Raw genomic sequence first — 19,088 nt, forward strand, 5'->3', positions numbered from 1 at the left:
CTGCACTCTGAGAAAATACAGCCCGAGTATTACAGTTCAAAGCTGTGAAAAACAAAGTAGCTGCATGAATTATGAGCACAAGCGGCTGGCTTTAAGGGGTTTTTGGTGCGCGTATCAGGTGCAATGAAGTTGTGGGACTAAAAAGAAAAGGAAAATAGATGCAGATTGCGTGACTCTCAAATATCACGGCGGTTGCCCTCTCCAGACAAAAAGTCCTTTTTGTCCACTTGATAGATGGTCGCAAACTGCCGAGGCCTTATCCCCACCTCTCCACAACACTGTGACACCATTCAAGTCAAGGTCATATGATAGGCCCGCAAGAATCCTTTCTTTCTAAAAAAGCTGTCCACCTTGGTCGTGCTGCTTTGAAATCAAACTTGCCATTGTTATTTTTACTGCCCATGACAGGGACAAAGGCACTGGGCAGCGGGGACACACACATGGCTTGAAATGCAATAGGGCTGGGAATTCCTCTTTAATTTCAATGCTATACTTGATCTCTGGGCTGCATGACTGACCACCTTATTATCTATAGCGACAGAAGCTTATCAATACAGAACTCGCTGGGTCCACAGACCAAAGACAAACACTTCCTTTATGCAGGATGTCCCCTCTGGGCATGAGACACGCTGCACAGGCCAACCAGCTAAATTCCACAACCGAAAGGGTGGGAGACTGAAAATCCATTTCTAAACAGTTAAATTAGTCCAACAAAATAGATTTTTCTTTTAAACAAATCGAACAATTTGACTAATCCATGACTCTTGTATTTATTTAAAAAAAAAGAAAAAAAAACATCTATGCTGAACAAAATGAATGAACATCAAGTTGATTAGACAGTAAACTGAAAAACCTTGTTGTACAATTCAGGAAGAATATATTTATTTAGTGAAATATTCACTCTTGGCTGGCAGTTGCTGCCTGTCACATATCAAAATCACTAAGCTCTAAATGTATTAGGAAAAATATTTAATATTCAATACACATGTACAAATGAAGTAAGTATAATCTGCATTAAGTAAGGTGTTGTGAGGTAGATATATAGATACCTTTGGTGACTACTTGTATTTCTATAACATTACTAAATTTCACTACTTCATGCCGCGCAGCAGTTGTACAACACAACCATCTCGTGAAGAACTGTAACTGTACTGTAAGTTTTCCAGATTTAAACTCACCAATCATTTTATTAGAAACATCTGCAAAAGGTGATGTGACTGACTTACTGCACTCAGTTGACCCAGTATTCTGAATTAATGAATTGTGCACTAAACGTGTGCTAATCGTTTTTGAAGCTTTTGCTGTCCACTAGATTAGACAGGTAAAAGGTTCTCTACGGCCGCTAACAACACGACAACAAGACCTGTACGCTAGCCCTGCTGCTGGGAACTGATCTGTGTGACGGCAAACATACCAACTCTCGCTTTGCCAAATGAACTGCTTTAAGGAAGTTGCCTCGTTTTCCTGAGTGAGTGAATGCTTTTCCAATAAATAAATATTTGTTTGTCTTTTAAGAGGGATGAATGTTTACCCTCAGTTTACATCATATTCTTGACTTTTCAAGGCACCTCCCACAACAGCACACTGTTGCTACTGGCAACATTTGTAGAACCCTGTTCTTGTGAGCATCGTTTCATCTAAATGCAAACTTTTCAGACCCTGGGTTCTCGTTCTCAAACTCCTGCATGCAATGGTCACTGGTGGTTACTGAAGATGGAACACAGCATAACTGCATAATATTTCCTTATCATCACATAATAAAAACCTCCACAGTTATCCTTTTAGAACCTTTAGAAAACCATTACCTTCACCAAGAGTGATGCTAGTAATGGGACATTTGGCTAACTACACACAACATTCTCCGAGTTAAAAGAACAAACAGAAAACTATTGTGTTGCAGGTGCCACGTTTGCTTAAACACATTTTGCATCACCATAATTACATCATGGTTTGAGCTATCGGAAACAATCCAGCTGTTTCAGAAAGCTGAGACAATGAGCTTTACAGCTAATATCTAATATGGTGTAATCACAGTACTTCTTACTGGAAGTTTATTATACTCTTATATCACGTAGTAAATTGTAAATAACTGCTGGTTAATGTTACAGGTATTGGGGAAAAATGGACAAAAGCACGGGATATTTTCTGAAAATTTTATAGTCAAAATAAGTGATTAAGGCCAGGAAAGAGTAGGCTTGATATGCTAGATGGGTGCACTGCTGTATGATCGGCACCCCCTCACCAGTGCTTGTGGTCGGATATGTAGCTGCCCTCTCTAATGGGGGATCTCGGGTTCTTTAAGTTTGGAAAATAATATCTTATTCTTGATTGCCAATGTCAACTCCTTAAATCTGTCTGTACATAAGAGCCTGAATCCAATCCGTAATATGAAGTATGGACTGCTCCTCACCTTTCAAAATGATCAAAATGCATGATCATATACAGTATATATGGCACACTTATTCTGTACATATATGTTTGTTTGCATTTTGAATGCCGGTGCTTCGTGTATAGCTGATTTTAACTGCGTCTTTAAATTACTTCACTATAGCGAGGTGTTGCAGTTTCACACTGACACCTTCAGAGCCTCTCAACATGCAACAGAAAACAAACAGGGACCAGGGTGGGTGGTGGCAGCACACCTTCAGTTTCAGATGTGAACCTCGCAACAATGGACACCCTCAGGCATCCCGAGCAGGTGTGACCTGGATTTGATAAAAAAACTTAACTTCTTACCCAGTGCAAATAAAGACAAAGCTGCCCAGGTGCAGCTTTTGTTTGTGTGTGACTTTTGGCAGCGAAGCAGCTTTCGCAACATGCCCTAGGAAATAAAAGCACAATAAAGGCAAGACACTGAGAGCTTTATTGAAGGATCATCTGATCAGAAAGATAGCGGAAGGCTCGTTCTACGGACCAAAACCTGACAGCTAATAGGAAAACCAGAGGGAAAATGCACCAACATCAGTATATTGAACGATAAATAGACGTTTTTCTTCAGTATTCATTTGTCTGTGTTTTAAAGAAAGGGAAACAGGAGGGGAGGAGAGATCGACCACAAAGGGAAGATGAGTTCTGTTCATCAAGAGTTATGTCTGCTATCAATCTTTTGTGAAGGCATGGGGGTAGGACAGAGACAGACAGTATAACCTGACAAGTGCACTAACTGACAGGTGTAATTTCAACCTGACTTGAAAGGCTGAGTCTGACATGAAAGGAGGACAAAGGAGTGACCCCTCTGATGAATGACAGGGAAGATGACAATGGATATATCATCCATTTAAAGGAAAGGCAATAACTCAGCTCTAAGTATTTTCTTTTCCTCGTCCATTGTTGTGGATGAGATGGATTATTTTCCCTGTCCTCACGGCCCTTCACAGAAATGATGAAACTCTTTATGATGAATCAAGTCGGCGACACTTGAGACACTGTTAGCAAACACTGGGTGAGTTACTTGAACAACAAAGACAGTAGAACTTTAAGATCAAATTAGGCAAACACTTGAGTTAAACGCCTATTTATTATATACGTCGGACCTAGAGGGAAGACTGGCTGAAGCCCTTTCACATGCTCGGTGCATCTGCTAAAGCATGCATGATAACATAAATCGAATTCCTAAAATAACAATAACGCGCAAACATAAAAAATAATGGGAAAAGTGAAAGCATGTGAAGGACAAAGACTGCTTCACATTAGAGTGGAGTGAAAATGTGGCACGTGTTAGTGGGACTGATCCTCAGGTTTGAGGAGTGTTGCAGTTTGGAGCTTAAGTCATGTGTTCAATAGGCCCTCAGAAAGCTGAACAGTGCGAGCGATACTTTACGACGCCGGGTGGTCTTATCGAAGATAAACACAGGTAATTTGACACTTTCATAAAGAGGATTTTGGGTGAAACAGATTGCAGAGGAAAGAAATCCAAACCATGTCCAACTTTTTCATCCTGCATAACTGTTAACAATGTTGTGCAGATGTTAGTTCAAAAATATCCACATTTAACATGGATGTATTTACCACCACAGATGCACAATAGCAACTTACATTTAAAATATCAAAGTGTGCGTGTACGGCGCAATGTGAACGTAAAGTATGTATGAAACCAGGTACATCACATGTTACATATACGTCCACACATGTGCAAATGTTGTCTGGAGTACATCTGTGCAATGTAAATATACCAATGAGGTCAAGCCTCGTCAAACTGTATTAAGATTACCTGTTACGTAAACAGTTTCAAAGAGAAGAAGTATTAAGCGCACAAATGTGGGTTCAATTTGAAACAGAATGGGGCTCAAAGGAAAATAAACATCTTCCCGATCCAATTTTTTCAGCAAAGGAAGCTCTTAAGAGATGAAAAATGAGAGGAGGTGGGAAAAGATCATGTCAGCAAAACAAGGGCAGTGATGCATAACGGGACGTTTTGCTTGTTTTTTTCCCCTTCTTTTCTGTATACAAGAACAGATATATTATATTTCTGTGAAGTGTCTTTAAAAGAAAAAAAGCTGCATTTGTAGCGCTCAAATGGCTCAAGTTATGACGGGATGAAAGAAAGATGGGTGGGGGCTTTTGCATGGAAGTGTTTTCACAGTGAGCATTCAGTGGGAAAAACCTTTGGTCTTACAAATTCAACTCCCCTCAGTGCACTTTGTTGTAATCTCATAATTAAAGCCCACAGGGGCAGGTAAACGGAGGTCAAATAAAACTCCTTTTTGTACTCCAGCATCTTGGAAGTGAATCATTTGAAGTCCATCAACACTCCGTGTGAAACAATTCACAGCGCAAAACCCGAAATGGTTGACATTCCACCCATCATAAACTATAGGTACAGTCATAGAACTGTGCAGGGTTTGCTCACAAATTAAAACCACATCCTTGGGATCACCAAACGGCTACGGTTAGAATCTCTACAAAAGATAGACAAGAACCACTACTTTGTGTTACCATATTTGGATGGATGAGAGGGGGGGAGCAACCGGTGCATCTGCCTGAGAACAATAACATAAAGACTTCAAGTCAGCCACGCCAACATAGCTCTACTTCAAGCCTTATAACACGCTTAATTATGGAATTATTTGAAACCAGCAACTTGCAACAACTTGCTGTGGTATTGCGGTGTAAATGGTTAGTTCTTTTTGTTTTTTAAAAAAGTTTGGTTATGTAAGACACTAATCCACAGTAAGTGTATTACCCACTTAGGGGAAAGGTGAAAACATCCCCAGTTTAGAGAAGCAGAAAGGCAAATCAGTATGGAAGTATGGCAGCCATTGCTTGGAGGACGGAGTCAGCAGCAAAACATATTTTCGTCAACTAAAACAAGGTCCACATAAACAATCAATGAGTTGAAGTGCACATACACCGATCAGCCATAAGAATAAAACCACAGACAGGAGAATGACATTGATCATCTTATGACAATTCAATGTTCTGCTGAGAAATTTATGGACCTGGCATTTGTGTGGTTGTAACAAGACATGTACCACCCACCTACACCAGATTCATTCACCCCTGCCCAATAGATACGACACTCCTTGATGGCAGCAGCCACCCCCAGCAGGGTTTAGGAACCACTCAAAAAACATGAATAAAAGCAAAAGACCTGGCCTCCAAATTCACTAGATCCCAAACTGATCAAGCATCTGTGGGATGATCCAGAGGACCTCTAGGACCTATGGGTCCTCTGGAACAGGAAATATCTCATAGAAGAAAAGGAAAGTGAAAATATAACGTAACCACATATTCAATATAAGCTTCTACTCTTTGCCCGATACTGTTGTGAAGTTCAATATTTAAGCCTTGTCAGGACAGTCTGTCCTCATAGGGAAGGTGAGGTCTTTGGCAGTGCGTCATGAGAAGTGCTTTGGAGACCTGGGTTCACACACTCCGTCAACACATCCCTCCCTCAGCAGACAAGGAAACGACCTTGCGACGCGATCCATGCCGCTGTTGCTATGCAACTGCCCAAACAACCGCATCACCTTGGACACTGTTTTACCAACTACTTTCATACATTTGTTCATGATGTTAATTCTGTACATTTTTTTGATTACACTGTTTATTTTATTTGACTAGACAATTCGTATGTGTATTTTATTTTAATCTTATTTTATTTTACTTTCTTGTGGTGTTTACTTTTATGTGTAACGAAGCTACTGTGACAAAGTAATTTCCCTTGTGGATCATTAATGTCTGTCTTAGTCTAAGTCTAACAACATTCTGTTGCCAGACACCACAGGACACCCTCAGAAGGCCCGTTTCCATTCTCGGAGGCACAAGGGAGACCTAAACAACATATTATGCCTGATCGGTGTATATTCAGAGTATTATTATTTTTCCACTGTGTCCTCAAACAGCCGATTCCAACGGGAGACCAAAGCAATTTTATGGAGCTCTTCAAAGCGAACACATTTTATCCTGCACAGGAGGTGCTGTTCTACTGCTTCCTCGATTTGCTATTTTGTTTGTGTTCTTGTGAGAGGGATAAAAAAAACAAAATAGCCTTTTTCTTAGACCTATAGGTGTGGACTATCTTTCCAACAATTTGCCACTCTGTTGTAAGCTGCCCCAGTGCATCCTGGAGGGCTCGGTGTGATGACCAACAGACACCCACTGCTTGTGAGCTGCACCTCAGAGTGTCTGTCTGTGACAATTACAAGGAAAACACGCAGCGACGTCTTTGCAAAGCTCAACTGCAATTAAGGTGAAGACAATTTGGACACAGCTCCTCTCAGAGGAGATCAGCAAGGACCATATTTTACCACTGTCAAGGTTCATGAGACTTTTTTACAACCATAAAGCAGATGTAGAGTACATGGGCATAGCCTCATATTTTTAAACTGTTCCCCACTTTTAAGAAGCATTACACAAGACTGCTAAACAGTATTCAGACTCTACCACTGTAAAGTTCTTGCACTACATCAGTATTTATTGCCTGCCTACAATCCTACATATCCTCTACAATCTTATTCTTTCAACACCACACCCTCACTTTTGTCACTTACACTCTTACATCTATTACAGGCAGCCTACAAGTAACGACCTTAGAAGTACAACAATCAATATATAAACTGACCCTTACAAAGAGGGGTAGGCCTCTGGCACTCGTGTTATTTGGGGAGGGACTGGGGGTCATTTCCCCTCAACCTGATACAGTATAGATCCTGTTCCCATCCTAATGGAATAGCAGAAATATTTGAGGGGAATCCCATTACGTAGCAATTGGAGTGCTGTAATAATGTACTCACAGTCATTTTCCCACTGCGGTTGGCCTCCTCTCGCTCTGCCAGGGCTTTCAGGAAGTTATCTTTGAGTTCTTTTCCTGCACTTGCCAGTGTCCTGGAAAAGACAACACTCAAACGGTTTGAAATGTTTCTCTTAACACGAAAAAAAAAGATCACATGATGCATTAAAGGTTCCTTATGGACACTTTCAAGGCTTTAACATGCTGGGTACAGGGTACTCTGGCCAGTCTCTGCTCTAACACGAGCAACTAACACAATATTGTTAAAAGTCAAGAATTAGCTGGGCTGAAAAGAATGAATGATACTTAATTTCCCTTGTCTCCACGAGTTTCAAAAACTGCACGATTAAGGTAGACTAAAGTCAGCACCTACTTCTATGTCAGCGCTGCACAGCTGTTTTTTTGTTTTTGTTTTTTTTTTTTAAATTTCAGTATTCAAAGTATCAAAATGACTTAATGTGATACTGTTGCAGCTCTTTACATGCAGATCGGCCCGTTTCCAGTGAAAAGTGGTTTTGGCGCACACGTATGTATTCGCACCTGAGAAAACATTGGCACTAATATTCAAACAGTTAACAGTAAAGCAGGAGCAACAGAACTCTGGCATGTGTCCAGGATCGACTCTGCAAAACATTCATCAGATTCACAGCAAGTTAACATCTTAAAGGCAGTAAACAGGTCATTGGTAACTTCTCAGCTGTGGTTGAAGAATTCAGAGAAAAGAAAGTAGAAAAGCCATTCATTACATTAAAGGTAGAGTATCTGTGACTTCAGCTTCCTTAAACTGTGTTATGCATTGAAATATTTAGCTTTTACATGTTGGGTGGGTGTCCCATATCAAGGAATTTTCACAAGTAAGTTCTCTCCTTTTTCTGCATTTTTATCCTTAATTATCTTAAGCCAAGTTCAACGTTCTGTTTATTTGGTTTCATCTTTGTTTAACCTTTCATCTGGTGAAGCTCTAGCACCGCTGGAGAGAATGCCCATTCCTGCTGAGCACTGACAACCGTTGGGAGGTTTTGTCAATAATCCTTTTTAATATGTCAAGTCGACCTCTGACTTTTATAAATATAAAACGCAATCACCTCAATTCTGGAGTGATGAAATTGTGATGAAATTCTTGTTCTATTGGATGTTTGCGCCAAAATTCAAAGAAAGCCTGAAGAAAGGCGTTCTTGAGACATCAGACTCACAATAATGGGAAAGATGGAGAGACAAAAGGACACCCCGAAAGCATACTGACTCTGGCTGGTATTTTGGGTATCCCTCATAATTCTAGTTTACATTCAGATCTTGGGTTCTAGTTCCAAAACCAAAACTATGTGAAAGTTTCAGAAATGAACATTGCTAAACAAAACCTACCTTTTAACTATCTGCACACAAACAGTACAGTTTGGATCAGGAAATATCTCATCAAAGAAAAGGAAAGTGAAAATATAACGTAACCTGATATTCAATATAAGCTTCGGCTCTTTACCTGATACTGTTGTGAGGTTCAACATTTAAGCCTTCTGAGACACTTTCAGAGAAAGCCATAATCCCAAACCTCCCTGCAAGCACCTGTGTTTGCTGTAAATCTGTTTCATCTTGGATCAAGTCCCATCTATCTACTGAACCAATGGCAGACAAGTTCAGTTATATTCTACATTAATGGCTCAGCAAATACGCTTCCCATTCCAAAAGCCCTTTGAAAAACCTCAACGGCAACAACCAGTGGGGAAAAACGGCCAATTTCTGCTCTTTGCCTAGCTTAACGTTACGGTAAAAAAAGAGCAGGATCTGAATGTCTAAATTTACTAGAATTTGGGAAAAGGATTGTAATTTACACTGGTCTTTTGGCCTGTGCCCCATAATGGAAGTCTATGAGGAATCACACAGTGGTAAAAGTGCAGCGACAGCACATATTTGGAGGCTAGAACCTCACTTCATCTTGTGAGTGAGTGAAGGATTGCTGCTGGGTCATGGGGGCCGAGGCCCCAAAGTAAACACAGGTGTTGAGGAGGCAAGTGACTGGGGTTACCCCGTCCAGTAGCTAAAGCAACACACACAGTCACGGAGAGTGAATAATACTTCAGTAAAACAAATGGACTTTTCCCGTCAATTAACAAATTTCTTATCAAGCCTCATTTAGGAGGGATAACAAGAAGTTCACTATTGAATTAAGGTTATTAGGGGCTAATGACGTGGTATTAAGACGAACGTGATCTGCCCTGGTCTCTTGTTTTTGGACTGTGGTCTGGCAGGTGGGTTGTGAGGCTAGTAGAAAAGTGAGGAGGGATTTAAAAAGTCATCAGCTGGCTCTCTGAAGAAAAAAAATGACATCTGTCTATGAGCATCTGTTCTACAGATATGAAATTATTTTAACAAAGTGAATGTGCTGTTGTTCCAGTTAAAACAGGGAAACACTACAAATCATCGTAAATCTAATCTGAGAAGCTCTGCGAGTGTCTGCGTATCTGTTTTCTTGGAGACTTGCACATCACATCTGATATTATTTTAGCTCTTGTCGGGATGATTGCAAAAACGATCTATCATAATGTGTGTTTGCGTGTATTGGATTTATTGTTTTGCGGGAGCTCTCCACGGTGGCACCGAGCCAACAAAACGGTCCCCTTCAAATTACATGCACATTAGAGATAAAGCGTGAGTGATTGAACCCATGATTTATGTGAATTCTAATACTACGCTTTGACTCTCGTGTGAAATGTGTGCAGATTTCTTAAAAGAATCAGTACAACAAATTCCACTTGCAGATACTACTCACAAGTCATTTTTCAAATAGTTTCGTTTCTGACAACATAAATTACTTTCATCATAGCTTTTGAAACGTAATGTTAACATAATGACCTTAATGCAGCAGTAGTAAGAAAAAATATATTCTCAAAGCTAATACACTGGAACATTAGCTACTAAAAGTATCTCCTAACAGCCACACCCACCAGATGTTGCATTTCAACATTCGGTAACAGCTGCAACAACATCTGCCCTCATTGCTGAAGTCGTTTCACAACACAAACTGATAGAGCAACCAGAAGCTGAACTAAAAAGCATGCAATGCGCCATGGTGGTCAAGAAACGTCCAGTCCCTGCGTTACAAACTACAGTTTATGTAACTCTTTGTACACTTCTGCTGGGCTTGAGCAATTTTTACTGTATAGGGACTCTCTTCCAAGTGTGTTTACACATGTACAATCACATGGTTACAGTGCATAATAACCGTGAGCATAATATCTACACACACTATATCAGGTGTGTTCTGAATTTCCTATTTCCTGAATTTGCCTATTTCTAATATGATTTAGACATTATAATAATTCATTTATTTAACATTTGCACAAATGCTCATGGAAAGCTAAATGTATAATGGAATGTTTTATTTCATAAAAACCTGTTCAAAAGGTTTCTGTTGTCCATGCATTCACACAGTTCACCTATCAGGCACCTCCAAGTTTCAGCTAACTGGAGTCCCTTTTGAAAACTGGTATTAGCATGTAGTATGCACGTTCACACGTAGCAATAAAATGCATCTCCACATGAGCTTTGCAACATACGTCCCTTTCCAAAGAGCGCCCTCAGTATATGCATATGAAACTTCCTGTGCACCCTGGACCCTGTTTGTTTTGTTTTTTTCTCAGAAAACTTAGTTACGCGCTGTCCTGGAGTTGCTCTGCTCTTACACCACGTGCATTGTGAAGTTGTAGGCTGTATCCCAGTGTCCACTAATGTTTTTTAACCATAATGAAATAGCCCTCTCAGTATTTGAGAAGACTTCATTTGGGAAAGAACAGGACAATGCACACTGTTGAGCCTGAAGGCTAGTTTCCATCTGCAGCCCCATCGGCAGGTTGGATGTAGTTGTGAGCAAACACGCAGGATGACAAAGACAAAAAGAAAGGAAGAAAAAGAGCACATTTAAAAAGAATGACATGTCACATGTGGGAAATGAAAGTAGCATTAATGAAAGGAAGGAAGGAGGTAAAAGGTTAGAGTTAATAGTGATATAAAAGGAACATGACATGTCTGATTAAGTCTAAGCCATGTTTGCTTTCCAGTGGCCCTTAAAGGTGGCAAGGTTGTAAGACAGCACATTTTAACCACACAAGGTTCTTCTAAACAATCAAACTGTGTTTGATAAAGGTTTTAAGTGGAGGTGGCGCTGAGCCATGCAAAGTTTTATATGTTATATATATGTTAAAACACACACAGAAGTGAATTTCCTAAAATTATCAAAACTTAACATGTTCTATTTAGTTAAGATATTGCAGTGGTGATAAGTGTTTGTTGTCCAGAATTTTCAAACTTTTTCGTAGAGTTTCTCATAAAGGCTTTTTATATATATCTTTTGTGCTAGAGGAGAACCATGGACTCCTCCTTCAAACTTTGCAGTTTATGTCCCTTTCCAAAGCGCAGCCTCATTATATGCAACTTCCTGAGCACCCTGGACCCTGTTTGTTTTGTTTTTTTGTTTGTTTTTTTTGCGTCTCCATGAGTCTTGATTAACCAGTTGTGCTCTAATCCCACTTATGTGCTCTAAGTGCAGAAATACAATACATGTTTTGTGAAATAATAAGCATTAACTGTAGGGCAATAAGCTGTAAAGTCTTTCTCATTAGCTGATTTTAAATATTAAAATAATATTATATTATTAATTTGAATTATTATCTATCTCAGCCATTACTTCAGATAAGAAAAAATACTTTTAAATGGCTCTCATTACAAACACACACAATGAATGAATGACTAACAGTGAAGAAAAAGAATGTGGCCCAGCCTCCGAATGTGCTGCGAGTGATCCGATCCCTCCCATCTCCTCATCGCGTCTTTAGTGTGTTCACACCTGTACTTTGACATGATCACGTTTAATCCGATCACACAGGACACGAGTTAATACCCGGTTTGAACAAGATCGTACAAGTGGCCCTGACCTACAGCAGTTGATCAACAGAAATTGTTTAGACAGCTGAGAGAGGGACCGGAGAGGTGTACCTGAAGGGAACGGGTAAAAAATTAAATATTCATTACTCCAAGGCCCCAAGTCCAGTGCAATTTCATCACACCTGACAAACAAACTTAATCTTTACCAAGTTGTGTCCTCTTTTACGTGTGTTGAAATTTGCTGCAGCCCAGCGTAATTAATGTAGTGTCATTAGAAGTTCTTTAAAGAAGGGGAGCTATAGCATTCCTCCACGATCTGTAGCCTTTGTTTTGCAAATAAATATTCGACGTCGTCGGGGCGAATTGTGTTTTTACTTCATAACCAGTAACAGATGTTGAGACAATTTTTTGATTTCTTGCGACAGATTAACAGATTGAACCTTTCATTAGCTTTCAGCGTTCGGCAGTAGGCTACAGCAGATGGGAACTCTCAATAATGCGGTGATTTTTTAAGAAACAACGCATACTGTAGCAGAATATTTTCCCTCAGAGCGCTTGGGAAAATGAATCTCATGAAAAATATTATTTTGGGCCGCTGGACGTCAAGGGAAATTCCGCACAGCATGACAATTTACTTTATTTTGGGCTTCTTATAAAATCCTCTGTCACCTCTGATTACAATGAGCTGCATGTATCAGTTACACATGTGCTACACATGATATTCTACCTGAGTTTTCCTTGTGTACCGTGGCTACCTTGGCTTTCGGGGATTGTGGAGGTTCCACGTTGTACGTCGCCCACTCAAGAATTGCACGTTTTACAGTGTGGATTAGCGGAATCGCTGTGATCTTTTTCTTGGGCTCAAAAGAAAATGTATTGTCTTCCATTTTGGAATCATGCAGATATACAATTCGTCTGCCTTCAGTGATGCATAATAAATACGTATACGTAGGGAAAGTAAATTAAGATCGGAATGATTCTGATTAATGTGAAAAGTTAAATCAGATTTGGACAGAGCTAAGTCTCGAAAAAGAAAATCTATTCCCGTGTAACTCCTGAAATGAGCGAAGCAGCTCGCATCCACTGTCGGTCTTGCACATGTCAGCACTGTGGTTTCTACCCCTTCAGTTTATTAGCTTACATTGTAATCCAAAGCAACACATGTGAAATCATTTAAAAGTAGTTTTTCAATCCATTTTAAATGCTGATTAGTGAAGAATTGCTTTAGCAATAACATTCTTACATTTCTCATTTCTGGTTAAACACTGGTGCAACTTCTCAGGAGTTTGACTTTCTTTGTCCAAAATGTTACGAGCCGCGCTTACGCTTCAAAATAAACGAAAATAGATGTTAGAAACGTCGTTCTAAAGACGCGATTTAATCTATCAGGAGCATCTTCCGTCTGCAACACAAAGCAGCACAAACACTAAGACGACAGTGCCGTCTTACAGCCTGGTAAACTATGGGCGGAGCTGTGTAATTAAGTGTAATTATTAGGGGCAATAAACTACAGTGTACAGATGGGGGTAAAAGATAGACGGCCTGGTAAAAACGGACATGGAGGGTAAAAGATGGGAGGTCAAAGTGAAACTTTCCTAGAAAAGTTACTGTTGCAGAGGTAGCTACGGTCGTTAACATTATATACTCTGCAATGGAGCGGTGATGTGTACTTTGGATATTATGTCATATAACATCAACAAGTACACGTCAGTGCTGTTTGACTCTCCTGTAGCTCTTGCCCCACATTGTACACACTGCATGATGTAAACTGCCATGTCCTTCAAATTTAATTCTTAATTAAACAAGAAAGCAGCATGAGGAAATATAAGGAAAACAATGGCAAGGCCTGCTAAATATTATTTAAAATAAGTGTTTTTTTGGTGCATTTTAAGTATCCTTACAACGTTGCTGTCTTTTGCCACAGTGCAGACACGTCGCTGCACAGGCTACAACCGCTACTCTAAATGTTTCAGCAGCAAAGGGGGAAATATTCTCGAAGCAGTTTCTCATTCTCAGTTGTGGCTACCTGATGAAAATCTGCGTGGAAGTAACATCCAGTCTATATACATAACATACGTGTACTGGACCAGATTCAGTGTCAACAGAGACACGTTAATAAAGAGGAAGCCAGACATAAATATTTGATCAATACTTCCCTAAATGAAAAAGAGTTTATCTCACCTTGTGAGTCTGGGAAACAATATTTATATTAGAAGCAGGCTCATCCGTGATGTTGAAAACTAACCCGCGGATGTTTGACATGTTCAAGGAAGAGACCATGTGAACGGTCCCTTGCGGAGTTCACAAATTTGTGATGGCAGGTTTTCGGAAAGGCCTAAATTGTAAGTTGTAATAGTTTCGTGAACACGTTTGAGGTAACGGCGAGTTCATAATGTTATAATATGTCTGAGGAAAATGTTGATATTCCCAGCGGCCTCATCGTTTTTATTATGCCGCGGAATTTCCTACATTAAGTTACCCGGTAATTAGCTTACGAAACTGTTAGTTCTACACTAAACAAATCTTGCGAGTGCTTCCAATTTCCAGAAGGCAGACCATGACCCCGACTCAAAAACAGTTGTAATATTTTCTGGCGTCTCACATGTATCCTGCATTTCTCTAATCGTATCAAATGTAGAAACATCCAGGTCAAATGACAGGTTGTTATATTTTATCTGTTGCCCCAGCTGATACTAAACTATTCTGATCCGTGTGTTGCACGGTGGGATGTGGTGGCAGGCGTGTGTGTGTGTGTGTCTCTGGACGGCGCTTACAAGGGAGAGTTCCAAATTTACAAACCGGTCCAAAATCACAAAGTGCAAGGAAGGCAATTGGCTTGACAGCACATGTAATGGAGACTGCAAAACCTCGTCGCCCTAGGGCCTTCACCAAAGTAGCAGTCGCGGAGAGTGGTGGGGATTTGGCCGGCTAAAAATGAGCCCGGGATCAGCTTCGCGAGGCTTCCCATGTCAGTCACATCCACAATCTTATTTTTGCTAAGCATCTGGAGGTTGGACCCGCAGTGAAATCTATTCACTGTGCGTGTTCGCGCACTGGTTTTACTTGGCACTGCGAGTGATAGCTCACTTTTAATATAGAGTAGCGAGTCAGAGAGCGAAGAATTCTTGAGGCAGACTGTAAAAACTGAGCAGCACAATGGACAATGAGCATGGCTGTGGTTTAGGACTGCGGGGAGATCGTGGGGAGCCTGATGGAAACCTCGCAGGACTGCCGTGAGCACGCGAGGTCAGGACATATGCTGACTTGGACTTCTGGGCCCGAGCCAGAGTGAGAGCAGAGAGGAAACGGAGGCCTCATGTCTGCTCAGCAGCGCTCCTCTGCTCCTCTTGTTTGTCTCACACTTTCTACCAAATGTTACTTTGACCTGAGATAAAAATGCACCACTGTCTATTCTCGAATACAGACGGATTTTTGTATACACTGAACGGGAGACCATGTCCAGCATTGTGAGAAGTGACTGAGATTATTTAACAAAAGGACAAGTTTGTTAGCGCGTTCTACGGAACACGCTAACAAATCCGGTTATTTTACCACCTTGAAACTGGATCCTAAATTGAAACCAGCTATCAGAACCCAATACCCCTGAGTATCCGTTCGGCCTCCCCCTAACCAAACAACTGACTAAGCATCCCATTCATCCAAGTTTCCTTTTTCAATCACGTATTGAATTTCACTTATGACTGATGAGAGCACCAGGTCTTTTGTTTGGTCTTTTTGTGATGTGCTGGCAAAGCTTCCCCTCCCTTTCACAGCCAAGCTGTCAAGACGAGCCCGTTGTCCTTAAAAATGAGACAGGGCAAAAACAGGGCAACATCTGATTAGCATTCACCGCGCTATCTCCACTCCCTCGGTATTTTATTACCACAGGTGCAGGGGCATTCATTGATCAGATGCACGCTATAGGCAGGGTTAGCCCTTAATTGAAAACAGCTCTATTTATACACCTGCAGGCACTAAAGGTCTCCAAGAGAGCACGGGGAGGTTGAAAAGAAGAGAAAGGAAAGGGGGGAAAAAAACACAGAGCAGTGACAGAACAGTGAAAAGAATACATGCCTTGGGAGACATAGGTTAAGGCCTATGGAGAAGGCTGAAGGGATTCTCAGAACAGCACGGCTACCCGGTGCCACCAGAGGAAAAGAATGCAGGTGCTTTTTCTTTAGAGAAGAGCGAGAGAAGTGTTTGAAACTAAGATTAGAATTTGTTGAGGAGAGCCACAAATAAAAGCTATTCCTAACATCATTTTTTCATTTTCTTTTTTTTTTTTTTTTTTTTTTTTTCCTTGAAGGCACAGCTGGATGTTTTTCTTCGCTTGCTGAATAACAACTACATTTAGTTTGTTTACTGTGCTGCGTCCAGTTTTCTCGTAGCCAAGCTAGTTTCCCAGAACATTGTACTGATTGTGCTCAGCCACATTGCAGGTGGTACTTTGCATCTCGGGGCCCGTGTTTTCACAATGCAACCGTAACAGGGGGTCAAAGGGTCAGCGCGGTGGAAGTCCAATCAGAAAACCGCAGAGGAAAGAGCAATCTGCATTAAGACAGAGAGGGGGACGCAGCTCAAACTTGCCACTTCTGATGAGAAAAGTCTGTTCGTTCTGTGCAGGGTTGTTGTTTTTTTTTTTGTTGTTTTTTTGTCTTGTCAAGGTCTTTTGCAAGATGTCAAATGTCCATGTGGGAAAGCAGTGTAAGCTACTAATTCGTTCAAAGGGCATACATGAAAAAAGAAAATACGTTGGCTTATAGGTTGTTGGCTTTGGAGCGATAATCCGAACAGCAGGTGTAATGTATGAAAATTCTTGTGAGAAAACCTCAAAGACGGCAGACGTATTAGACGAGTTTTTTAAAGGATTAAATTTGATACAAAAAATATGAACATTAATTTGCCATAAGCTATCGTTTACCTAGACCGGGATCACGTCCAATAAGAAGTGTTTTCTTTTTGAAATAGCATGATAGTGCTTTTAATTACCTTGGAGAGGATTAAAAAAATACCAGCGAAGGTCGGGCCAGCTCAGAATAACAGACTGTAATAGGTAAGAGTGATGTCTTTCCCAGCAATGGCCAATTAAACAAAGAAAGAGCTTTTATACACTGCGAACGTGGTCGAGTGTGGTGTCCACTAGCCGGAGGATTAGCAGTTCAGTCCCAGGCACATGGACCACATACCGAAGCTTCCTTAACCAGGACATTCAACTGGGGCTGGGCGATATATCGATATAAAAAAAATATCGATATAATTTTGAATGAGAATACATCGTTTATAAATCTATTTGGTTTAAATTTGCGCTGTAATCCTTTCTCTACCCGGTGTTCGCTCACTAATACAGCCTAATCAGAGTTAAACTAGACAATGTAACAAGTAACGCGCACATTGTGTTCGACATTAAAAAATTATCCATTGTGTTTGTTGATGAACAACTGTTCTTTATTATATGATGCCCCAGAAAAGGGGGTCGTATGTCTGTACCGAAAGAACAGACACATATCGCCACCTAGTGTGGTGGAGGAGGACATGTTATAACCGTCAGTTATTCAATTTTGTCCATTGCATGTAAACTGGGACAAGGACTGCATTCAGAAAGTCGAATTTTGAGCATAGCATAGTGTGCTTATGACAAGAAAGGTGACGAGTTGTGACGTTTTTATGTGCATAGCTGAGGATTTGTTAGAAAAAGATTGGCCTATTTTATTTTATGGGCTATTTCTGTAAGATACTTTTATTTAAATGTGAATCTTACATGGAGCTTTAAAAGTTCAAAAAAGCTGCTCCTGTTATACAATAGGCTACTTTTTATTTTTATATTATTGTTATTTGAACAGCTAATTATTGTTGCTTAACCAGCTGAAGAAAACTCAGGATATATACCGATATTAAACTAAATATATCAGGATATGAGTTTTGGTCCATACCACCCAGCCCTACATTGAACCCAATGCATGGCAGTGGTGTATGAATGTGTGAACACTTGTGCTTATCATACACGTCTATTATTTTCTTTTTTATTGCTAAATAGCAGGACGGGTATTAGAAAATCTTCATATAGTGGTCTAGACATTAAGGCTCAGTGGGCCACGTTGAAGCAAAATTAAACTAAACCTTGTCTAATCTGAAACATTCAAGCTGATGTTATGAATGCTACAAAAAGCATCTTTGAACTATCTACAAAAAAAGACTGACATATTGTTAGTATAATGGCCTACTACTAGGAACTTAAAAACAGGATCACAGCCTTTGAAAGCGGCCGCACGGATGTAGATCTTGGAAATGGAACGGACTACTGTGTATAAATCAGCCCAGTGTTCCCGCACAACATTTTTTTTTTTTTTCTGAATCCTGTTGAGACAAGATAAAAGGCTCTGTGGCCTAATATCACTGCAACTGCAGGTGTGGAGGCTCCCATTTCACCAGTGTCACTGATGTTCACAGACTTTTTGAAAAGGTGGGTGGGGGGGGGGGGACATCTGCACGTTTGGATAAGCATCTGAGGATTCAATCAAATTCAACACCTAGCAGGTAAATGTTTGAATACTCCAAACCTGTGTGTGTTTGTGTGTGTCTGTGTGTGTGCGGTTAATGGTCTTATTTGTCGGATTTGGCTTGTCATCAAAGCAGACACCACAAGCACAAGGCTTTATCCAGAATGAGAACAGTATGTGTGCGATCACTTCCCTGAGGAGGGGCAGTTTGTAGTTTTGTCATTGGGCTTGTTTATGTCAACAATATTTTATTTGAAATCAGACAAATGGGCAGGCCTTGTACAAATAAAAGTCTTGTTCGCACACGACGTGGAGTTGATGAACTGCTCCCATTCATAAGGTCTTCTGTAAAAATTCGTTTGTAAAGGGAATAGTAAGCTGCTCAAACACAGCCATAACAAAATATCAAAAAGAAAGGCACTGTTCATTGTGCTGCTCGGGGTCACCAAAGGTGCTCGCTCGACTGTCTGATGTGATGGATGGAG

At 40.5% G+C, this 19,088-nt stretch overlaps 1 protein-coding gene across 1 annotated transcript in view; it reads right to left on the reverse strand.

Annotated features, from left to right (window-relative positions):
• cfap299 (cilia and flagella associated protein 299) overlaps positions 1-19,088 on the reverse strand; it is a 61,457-nt gene that overhangs the window by 38,807 nt on the left and 3,562 nt on the right. Inside the window, exon 3 of the mRNA XM_047590959.1 lies at positions 7,236-7,326. Coding sequence (XP_047446915.1) covers positions 7,236-7,326 — 91 coding nt within the window. The remainder of the gene's footprint in view (positions 1-7,235; positions 7,327-19,088) is intronic.

The sequence above is a fragment of the Mugil cephalus genome, chromosome 8 (assembly GCF_022458985.1).
Source record: "Mugil cephalus isolate CIBA_MC_2020 chromosome 8, CIBA_Mcephalus_1.1, whole genome shotgun sequence".
Taxonomy (NCBI): domain Eukaryota; kingdom Metazoa; phylum Chordata; class Actinopteri; order Mugiliformes; family Mugilidae; genus Mugil; species Mugil cephalus.